The sequence below is a fragment of the Dromiciops gliroides genome, chromosome 3, assembly GCF_019393635.1.
Source record: "Dromiciops gliroides isolate mDroGli1 chromosome 3, mDroGli1.pri, whole genome shotgun sequence".
NCBI lineage: Eukaryota > Metazoa > Chordata > Mammalia > Microbiotheria > Microbiotheriidae > Dromiciops > Dromiciops gliroides.
In genome coordinates, this window is record NC_057863.1 from 48262239 (window position 1) to 48273045 (window position 10807).

The 10807-nt window shown below is 39.5% G+C and overlaps 1 protein-coding gene across 1 annotated transcript in view; it reads right to left on the reverse strand.

Moving 5' to 3' along the window:
• The window catches only part of CPB1 (carboxypeptidase B1), a 49214-nt gene extending 42053 nt beyond the window's left edge, over positions 1 to 7161 (reverse strand). Inside the window, exons 1-3 of the mRNA XM_043991725.1 lie at positions 7076 to 7161; positions 6877 to 6952; positions 2378 to 2502 (exon numbers count right to left, since the gene is read on the reverse strand). Coding sequence (XP_043847660.1) covers positions 2378 to 2502; positions 6877 to 6952; positions 7076 to 7146 — 272 coding nt within the window. The 5' untranslated portion in view covers positions 7147 to 7161. The remainder of the gene's footprint in view (positions 1 to 2377; positions 2503 to 6876; positions 6953 to 7075) is intronic.
• Between the last annotated feature and the right edge of the window lie 3646 nt (positions 7162 to 10807).

The following is a 10807-nucleotide window of genomic DNA, read 5'->3' on the forward strand; positions in this document are numbered from 1 at the left end:
ATTTCCAATATGTGTGTCCATCCTCCATTAGAATGTGAGTTCTGTGAGAGATGGGACTACTTTCCATTTTTATTTGTATCCCAAATGCATAGCACACTGATACACAGTAAATGCTTGATGAATACTTTTCACTTGACTAATTACTATAAACAATGAATATGGGAGAAAACAAAACCTCTTTCTCATTTATGTCTGACCTTAATAACCTTCCATGACTCCCTATTCCTTTATAATGAAATACCAATCCTCAACCTAGTTGTTTAAAGCTCTCTGAGATATAGCTTCAATCTTTCTTTCCAGCCATATTTCACATCCCTCTCTTTCATGCATGCTGCATTCTGGACAAATTGGATGACTGACCCTTCTCAGTCTTACCCTTTGTTACCTCTCTCCCCAGTCTCCATGTCTTTGTGAATTCCTCACAGAAAAGAGACTAGATCATTTTTCTTTTTTTCTTTTTTTTGTGTGAGGCAATTGGGGTTAAGTGACTTGCCCAGGGCCACACAGCTAGTAAGTGTTAAGTGTCTGAGGCTGGATTTGAACTCAGGTACTCCTGACTCCAGGGATGGTGCTCTATCCACTGCGCCACCTAGCTGCCCCACTAGGTCATTTTTCAATGTGCACCCCTAATGCCTTGAACAAAGTAGGTGAATTATAAAGGTTTGTTGAATTGAAATTGAATTCTTCCATAAGATGTTGCTGTATGATGAGGTTTTCTCAACACATTATAAAGACGGGTGTCAACAGTGACTCTGCTACAGGATGTTATAGAGGAAAGCAACTATTCTCCTATGGGAGGCAGACTTCTGGGCCTCCTGATGCCTAAATAAGCAAATGCAGATTTTGTAGACTCAATCAATGTGTTTCACATGTATGTAAATACTTTTCTGTTCTCCAGCTGTTAATGTCTTCCCCCTCAAAGTATGCTATATTTATGTGTTTATATTTGAATATACCTATATTCAGTAGCACAGTGAATTAAATACTGGATTTGGAGACATAAAGACCTGAATTTACATCTTGCCTCATAGACCATGATACCTGGTGTCCTTTAACCTAAGCCTAAATTTCCTCATCTGTAAAGTGGGATTAATAATAGCACCTATTATCAAATAATTGGAAACTGAGGGGATGCCCATCAATTGGGGAATGGCTAAACAAGTTGTGGTATATGAATGTAATGGACTACTATATTGCTGTAAAAAATGATCACCAGACGTATTTCAGAAAAACCTAGAAAGACTTACATGAATTGATGCTGAGTGAAATGAGCAGAACCAAGAGAACATTGTACACAGTATCAACAACATTGTGTGGTGATCAACTGTGATAGACTTAACTCTTCTCAGCAGTACAATGATCCAAGATAGTGCCAAAAGACTTAGGGTGGCAAATGCTCTCCACACTCAGAAAAAGACCTAGGGAATCTGAATGCAGACTGAAGCATACTATTTTTACTTTTGTTGTTGCTTTTTTGTTCTTATTCTTCTTATTCTTGCATTTTTCCTTTTGATGGTAATGTATAACCTATATCAAATTGCTTGCTGTTCTTGGGAGGGTGGGAGAAAAATTTGGAACTCAAAAATATCTTTATATGTAAGTGAGAACAATTAAACATTTAAAAAAATAATTAAAAACTTATAGCACCTACATCAGAGGGCTATTGTGAGGAATAGCTGAAATTATGTATACATACACACACATATACGTGTGTATAAGTACACATATACACATTTATGCACACATATACATATTATTTGAAAACCCTAAAACATTTTATAAATGCTGGATATTATTATCATTATTGTTGCTGTTGTTATTGCTATTCTCATCGTCATCATTGTCATCACCTCCCCTCGAGGTCAGGTACTATTTCACTTTGGTTTTTGTATCAGGCATTTAGCACAATAACTGGTATATAAAAGGTATTTAATAAATGCTTATTGATGACTTTCTTTCAAATACCTATAAATGCTATTAAAAACATCAAATAGAAATTGGCGACTGTGCAGTGAAATGGACTGAGCACTGACCCTCCAACGGAGGACCTGGATTCAGTCCCCATATCCGCCATCGATTAGTTGATTAGTTGTATGATCATGGACGAGTCAGTTAAAATCCTCAGGCCTCAGTTTCTTCATGTACAGAATGAGGAAGGGTGGAGGAGGAAGGCACTAGCAGCTTCAGGGGGCAAGGAGGGACTTCCTAAGGAGGTGGCTCTCAAGTAGGTATAAAGGTGAATAAGGCACAGTCCTTATGGAGTTGATAGTCTAGTACCAATGAGACTATGTCTGTGAACCCATGTTGAAAAATATGTGTAAAAGAATTTAAAATGTAATTAAAAATTAAAAATATATTCAAGGAAAAATGAACTCACTCATAAGTTAGTCCATTCTCTTCCAGGAAATGCTCAACCTCGGCAATGTGGTGAGCTTTAACACGGAAGTCTGTCGTGCTGTCTGGTCTGATTTGTGAGGCTGAATCTGGCTTCCAGAAATCGACCTGAAAAAAGGGTCAACATACAGAAAATGTGTTGAAAGCACCTGATAAGTGGCTGGAGCTGTTCTAATCTGTGATGACCAATCCTATGGTTTTTGATACACTGAATATTAGTCAACAGTATGCTAGGGCTACCAAAAAAGAGTTAATATGATTCAAATCCCATTTCTCAAATGAGGGAGCTCATAGTCTGTTCTCTGCATTCATTGGACACTGTTGAGTTCTGGGTACCATAGGAATTTCTTCTATCTGACATAGCTGAAACCTTCCATATGTGTTTTCCTCCTCATTCCAGTGTGATCTCTTTGAGAGTAGGAACTGTCTTTTCTTTTGGTATACCTAGTGCTTAGCACATTAAACACCTACTAAGTGATTCATTTATTTATTCACTCATTCATTCATTCATTCATTTATTCATCCATCCATTCATCCATTCATTCATTCATTCATTCATATTTTTAAGGGACAGTGACAAATTGGAGCACATATAAAGGGCAGTGAACAGAAAAGTGAAGGAAGGTTTTGGGAATCATGTCACAAGGAATAACTTAAGGAGACATCTCCAATTGTCTATTAGCTATCTTGAACTAGATGTTCTGGAGACATGTTAAACTCAATATGTCCAAAACTGAACTCATGTTTCTCCCCAAGTCCTCCCCCTTCCAGTTTTTCCTATTACTATTTTTTGGCAGGGGGCAGTGAGGGTTAGGTGACTTGCCCAGGGTCACACAGCTAGTAAGTGTGAAGTGTCTGAGGTCCTCCTGAATCCAGGGCTGGTGCTTTATTCAGTGTGCTACCTAGCTGCCCCTTTCCTATTACTGTTAAGGGTACCACTATCTTCCAAGTCCCCCAGGCTGGCAAACATAGATGTGATCCTTGATTCCTCTATATCATTCACCCCTCAATCTGTTGCTGAGGCCTCTTGATATAACCATTGCCCCATCTCTTGACCATGCCCCCTCTCTCCTTTGATACTGCCACCCCCTGGTGCTGGTCCTTGCCTCTTCATGCCTGGACTATTGCAACAGCTGCTGGTTAGGTCTCCCTTTCAGAAGTCTCTTCTTACTTCAGTACGCCCTCCATTCAGCTGCCAAAGTGATTTTTCCTAAAGCTCAGGTCTGACGATGTCGTCCCCCTCCTAACCATCTCTGACCCCCATTCAGTAAACATCAGTGGCTCCCTGTTAACTCCAGGATCTCTGTTTGGCATTCAAAGCCCTTTATAACCCAGGTCCGTCCACCTTTCTACTTTGCTTACACCTTATAGCCCCCCATGCATTCCCTAATTCGGTAACACTGGCCTTCTGGCCAGTTCCTCGAACAAGGCACTCCAGGCATCTTCACTGACTGTTCCCTAAACCTTGGAATGTGTTCACTTCTCATCCTTTCCTTAGCTTCCCTGGTTTCCCTCAAATCCCAGCTATAATCCCACCTTCTATAGGAAGCTTTTCCCAATCCTTCTTAATTCTAATGTCTTCCTTCTATTAATTATTTCCTGTTTATAGCTTGTTTTTATGTAGTTTTTATTTGTTTTTATTTGTTTTGTTGTTTTTGTTTTTTTTGCAGGGCAATGAGGGTTAAGTGACTTGCCCAGGGTCACACAGCTAGCAAGTGTCAACTGTCGGAGGTCAGATTTGAACTCAGGGCCTCCTGAATCCATAGTCAGTGCTTTATCCACTGCGCCACCTAGCTGCCCCCTATAGTTTTTAACTAGTTGTCTCCCCGATTAGACTATGAGCTTCCTGAAAGCAGGAATTATCTCCCTTTTTTGTGTATTCTTAGCACAGTACCTGGAACATAGTAGGTGCTTAATAAATATCTATCAACTGACCGACTGACTGATGTTTAGTCTTCAGAAGAGAAGACTGAGGGGGAGATGAACATAAGATCATAGATTTCGTGCTAGAGAGTAACTCAAAGATACTTTAATTCTACCCCCTTATTTTACAGATGACGAAAATGAGGCCCAGAGAGGTTAAGTAACTTCCTCAAGATGAGATCTGGCTCCAAATATTTGGAAGAGCTATCATGTCAAAGCAATATTCAATCTATTCTGTGTAGTTGGACAGGGCAGAGTTGGACTAGTGGATGGAAAGAAAAGGAAGCAAATACCAGTTCTTTGTAAGGAACCCTATAATTAGAACTATTTGAAAATAGATTTGATTCTATGGAGTAGTGAGCTCCTCATTTTTAGAAGTATGCAAGCAGAGGCCAGAGGACCATTGGTCAGGGGTCTTACAGAGAAGATCCAAGCTTTGGATGAGAGGGGAAAATTAATGGGCTCTAAGGTCCTTTCCAGATCTAGGTTTCTGTTATTTTAATGTTCCCATGGCTTTGCTCTAATTCATATCAAGTAAGATCAATTAACCAATGGATCAATCAAAAACATTTATGAGGCACTTATCATGGGTTTGGCAAACAGGCCATGGATACAATACAAAAGAAACAGTTCTTTCCTTTGAGGAACTTGCATTCCATGAGAGCTTAATTCAATAACATAACAGAAGATGACGAGTATATCAGCGAACAAACAAAGCCTTGGAAAGGTGGGAGGAAACATTGAATTCAAATCCTGCTTCTTCCGTTATTAGCTGTGTGACCCTGAAAAAGTCATTTAACCTCCTCTGATCTCAGTTCCCTGATCTGAAAAATGGAGACAATAATAGAATCTACCTCACAAGATTAGTGTGGGAAGCGAATGAGACAATGTGTGTAAAGTCACTTGTAAATCTTAAAATACTCCATAGAGCTTAGCTACTACTATTGTAACCCTATGATCCAGGCATGATGTACCCAAATCAGGCACAAAGTTTTAGTAGTAAATGACTTTAAAGACAGAAAAGACACGAGCTTTGCTCTTAAGCTGCATTGAAGAATTGCTGGGATATTTTGATTTGGGCACAGCGACTGTCCATTGGGGGTTTGTACTGTACCACCTTATGTTCTGGTATAGCCCCAGGATACCATCAATATAATTAAAAATGTCAGTTCCCATTCCATGGAAGATGCTTTTTAAAAAAAAACTAGTACAGGAATTTGAGCAACTGCGAAGCCAAAGGGAAGTATTGAAAACACCCTCCCTGCCATTTTACTCTGTCACCTTTCATGTCTTTCAGAGTGGGCCCAAATCAAGGCAACAGAATTTCATGCAGTTTGCTTTGGGGTAAAAGAAATTCAGAGACAAGTGATGACACGTGGCACATGAAGCTCAAGGTCAAGCTGGCCGAAAGCCCAGGTTGTTTTCCAGGTTACTTCTAAGCAGATCATTTTACTCCTTTGAGGGAGAAGGTCAGTTATTTTGCATTAAAAAATCTCCCATGGTTGTCACCAATTCTGAAGCAGGTTGACAACCTCTGTCAAGTGTTTTAAAGTGTACTGAAAATGTGCTTCATTCAGGAAACTAATGAGAGGCCACGTGGATCATTGGAGAGAGGGCTGGCCTTTGGAGTCAAGAAAACCCAGACTGCCTTCTCCATATTCATTGTTCTGACCATAGGCATGTCATACAACCTCTCCAGGTCCCAGGTGTCACTGTGAGACTAAGTTAGGGGCAGCTAGGTGGCACAGTGGATAGAGCACCGGCCTTGGATTCAGTAGGACCTGAGTTCAAATCTGGCCTCAGACACTTGACACTTACTAGCTGTGTGACCCTAGGCAAGTCACTTAACCCCAATTGCCCCGCAATAAAAACCCCAAACCAAAAAACCAAACAAAAATAAATAAGTTGAAGACAGTTCTTAGTCAGCCCCAGGTGAAGGGAATGCCCATTTGAAGGATGAAATCTTAGGTCAGGGCCCAACCCCTTCCTTATTTAATAATGACAGCAGGGGCAGCCTACGTGGTGCAGTGGATAAAGCACTGGCCCTGGATTCAGGAGCACCTGAGTTCAAATCTGGTCTCAGATACTTGACATTTATTAGCTTGGTGATCCTGGGCAAGTCACTTAACCCTCATTGCCCAACAACAACAACAACAACAACAACAACAGCAAAACCCCCCACAATAATGACAGTAGATTGAGGGCAGCTAGGTGGCACAGTGTATAAAGAACTGGCCCTGGATTCAGGAGGATTTGAGTTCAAATCCGGCCTCAGATACTTGGCACTTACTAGCTGTGTGACCCTGGGCAAGTCACTTAACCCTCATTGTCCTGCCCCCCCCAAAATTGGCAGCAGTTCAAGTACAATGGCTGTGTCACCCGGAAAGTCAGGTAGGTCTTGTAAACAACAGCATTGTGAAAACAGACTCTTTTTTCCAAAAAGCATACGACAATTCATATTTCATTTTCATTTTTTCTTGGCAGGACTCAGAGGGTAAATTTAAAATTTGAAGGTAGAAGCAACAAAACCCCAACAATTGTCACCTGTTGTTTATTTACCTGCACACGGTTGTCCAAAAGATGCATTAGGTGGACCTGCTTCTCATCCTGGATGCTTACTCTGAACACCTTCTCCCTGGGAAGTGTAGCAGAGATGGAAATAGAGAAACAGAAAAGAGAGAAGTTCAAATGGGAAACTCTCCTCAATTGGGCAGAGCAAGAATGAAGGACCTATTAGTGGTTGATATTCCAGGCTTACCCCTCAAAGTTTTCACCAGAATGGTGAGCGGAGGCCAGGCCCACACTAATGAGAATTAGCAAGGTCAACATGATGCTTCAACCAGCACTGATGAATAGGTCTCACCTGCTTTTATATCTGACCGATTGCTTCGCCTCTTGCCTTGGTAGGAGATTGGCATGCTGGAATCGTGATTAATGGCCTTGCTGGCCTTGCTGTGGCAGGAAACTGTGTAGTCCGGCTGACTATCTTGCTCAACACCTGTGGTCACAAAGCAAATAGTCTCAGGTTCAATCCAGAACTTGAATGTTTTCGAGTTAAAAATCCATGAGTTTTAAATGTAGGAGGATTCTTTCCAAGTGACTACACTTTTCATTCGTAAAAACAAGTTCTTAGTCCTGCCAATCTGCTTAGACCTTATTCAGAATACAAAATAAATTGGGGTCCCAATGACTGGCAGAGAACTTTCCTAATTCTGCCATTTTAAGCTTGTTTTCATGAGGCGAGTGTTATCTCATGTGGAACTAAATGAACTACAATGGAATGAAATGTGTTTTTCAGAAATGAATTAATAAGGTGCATTAAGGTTTTCTGTCATAATCTCCATGGATAAAATCTAGAGTTGAAGAAAACTTATAAGGAAGCAAAGAAAAGCTGGACAGTTTTGAAAATAATCTGTAATATTTATTATATCAGTTTCCTTGAAATGGAAATTTATTGTTTTCTATTGAATCCTCTTTCATGTTATACTGTGTACATGCCAATGTCTTTTTTCTTTTTTCCTTTTGTATTTAAGTTTAAAATAAAAACAAGCAATAAAAATACCTAGAGTTGAGTACATTTTTCAGTTTTGTTTTATATGTATGTATAGATATGTATGTATATATATATATATATATGAATGTATGTATGTATTTTGTCATTAAGAATTTCACACTGTTGTCCTTATTTAATATTTCACCATGGTTAGGGGATGGCCCAAAGTTTTCCATGGCTATGGCAGTGTGATGGACCTCTGAAGTAGAATCTACGAAGCTGGAAAAATTTCAAGTAGGAGTGCTGTGAACCAAAGTCCATCTTGGCTAAGATTGGAGAAACTCATCAGGTTTTGGCTGCAGGCAAATTATTTTTTTTTCAGCCATAGCAACTCTTAAAGACCAGATATTTCAGATGATTGAGATCTGCAGCACTGGAGGGACTACTGATGAAATCAGAGATCCTTGAAGTACTCAAATGAATTATCATCAAGGATGGCAATTTATAGGATTGCTCTTGAAATGGAGAGATGGAAAGATCTTGAGTTGCCAGAGAGAGTGCTTTACAAACATGTTTTTCTGAATTTTGTAATCCATAAAGTTAAAGGAAAGAGACAACTCTCCCTCTTGTACCTAGGAGGACAACAGCAATATACCCTTTTTGGTGGGAGTCTGCCCAACTACTCCCTCACCATCCCTAGACTCCCACTTTAAATTTTCCACAAAGAAGAATGCTTCTCTATAGCGGTGGCCCCACTCCCTCCTCCAAGTCCACCCTCACCACTTAGGTGCCCACCAAGGGGCTGTCTTCTGTCTAATTTAAAGTGGACTTAAAGAAGTCAACATATTGGTGGCCAAAGAGTTGTCCACCATGTCCCCTCACTTAGGAGCCACTCTGAGCTCCAATGTAGTTGTATCTTGATTCCTGTTGAAGTAAGAAGTTTGAGGGCTACCTACAGGATCCAGCATAGAATTAGGCAGACTTACCCTTTTTATTTCACAATAAGACTTGTACAGAGAGTAGAGGTTTATTATGATAAAATGCACCAGAGTTGTGATATATAATGTATTTCACTAATCCTTTATAAAAAAATCACTGAATGTTTGATTCATTATAATAGAAGTACTAGTTGGTAGAACTGATGCTAAGTATTGACTTGATTTTTCTTTTTTGATGGAAGAACTTGAGTAAACCTACCTTTTGTGTTTGCTTTCCAGTCCATAGAAGTCAGGGTCAAAGACATACTTGTCAGGAAATATTATATCACTTTGTTAATAAGGTGAAGGTTAAGGATTTAATCTTTCTGTAGGCCAGTTGGTCCATGAGCAACCTTAGGCAGACATTTTGCAATTTTTTGATTGTCCAAAGGAGAACCAGTGAGAAAGTATGGATAATAGCTAACATTTGTAAAGTACTTTAAGGTTTACAAATTGCCTTACCTGTTATCTCATGTTTCTCCCTCACAACAACCTTTTGAGGTAGATGGTAATGTAAACCCCATGTGACATATAAGGAACCTGAGACAAGCAGAAGTTAAGTGACTTGCTCAAGGTCCTGCAGTTGGTTTCTGAGGTATGATTTATAAGTAGCTGGGCATAGATTATATGGAAATCTAGGTGGCACAGTGGATAGAGCACTGCATCTGGAGTCAGAAAGACCTCAGTTTGAAACCAGCCTAAAATGCTTACTAGCTGTATGAACCTGGACGAGTCACTTAACCCTGTTTACATTAATTGCTCATCTGTAAAAAGGAGAAGGAAATAGCAAACTCCTCCAACATCTTTGCCAAGAAAACCCCAAATGGTGTCATAAGGAGTCAGATATGACTGAAGCAACTCAACAATAACAACAACAACCACAACAACAACCACAACCACAACCACTTTCTCGAAGAATAGGGACGGTTCCTCTGTGACTTCTATTACCCTTTTCTGCTTTGCTCTGAGAGTGAATCGGGCAATGGTATGATGATTTTTTTCAATCTGAGTTCTCTGTATCTGGACCAAACCTCATTCTGCATAATACCCAGATGTCCTTCTGGCCATCTTGCTATTTGCTCTGCTATTCTATACATCTTTTCCTTTTCCTTTTCCACTTCTTGACCTGGGCAAAGTAATGAAATCAACATTACCATTGTTTCTGAAAGGGGTGTATCGACTGAGTGCCTCCTCAGACCAAATCCCTCTTGACTGATCATTCTTCCTATGTACATGTTGTCTCCCATTATTAGAGGGTAAACTGCTTCAAGACTGCCTCATTTTTGTACTGGATGCTGTGCTCCATGTCTGATATATATATAATAAGTGCTTAAGAAATGCTTTTTCATTCATTCGGTCATTGACCTCTTAAGATATATACGATTGCTAGGTCCAAGGGTGTGAACTGTTTAGTGATTTTTCTTGCATAATTACAAATTGGTTTTCATAATGGTTGACTCATTTCACAATTCCACAGTGTTCCTATCTTTCTATAGCTTTCCCAATATAAACTATTTCTAACTTACCAATTGAATGTATAAGAGATTTTAATTTGCATTCTTTTTATTATTAGTAATTTGGAGAAGTTTTCATTTAGTTGTTGATCATTTTAATTTCTTACTATTTTTCCATATCTGGCACACTTATTTATTGGAAAATGACTCAGTCATATTTTTGTGTCAATTTCCTATAGGTCTCTCTCTCTCTCTCTCTCTCTCTCTCTCTCTCTCTCTGTATATGTGTGTAAATCAGTTTTTTGCTTTCCTTTTCAGGGTAAAAATATTGTATTCAGTGCTGTTGAAATGATGTTTCTAAGGGGTGAGCCATTTTCTCAGAGTAATTTGACTTTATCCATGTTTATACCATGGTACCTAAACTGGGCATTCTAGTCTGGTCAATTTAGATCATAGATGTAGAACTGCAAGAAACCTTAACAGTAATGTAACTGACCTGCCTTCCACCCCCCCCCCAAGTTTTATTTTACTTTATTGAAATTATTTGTTTCTTGCCTGAGCCAGCA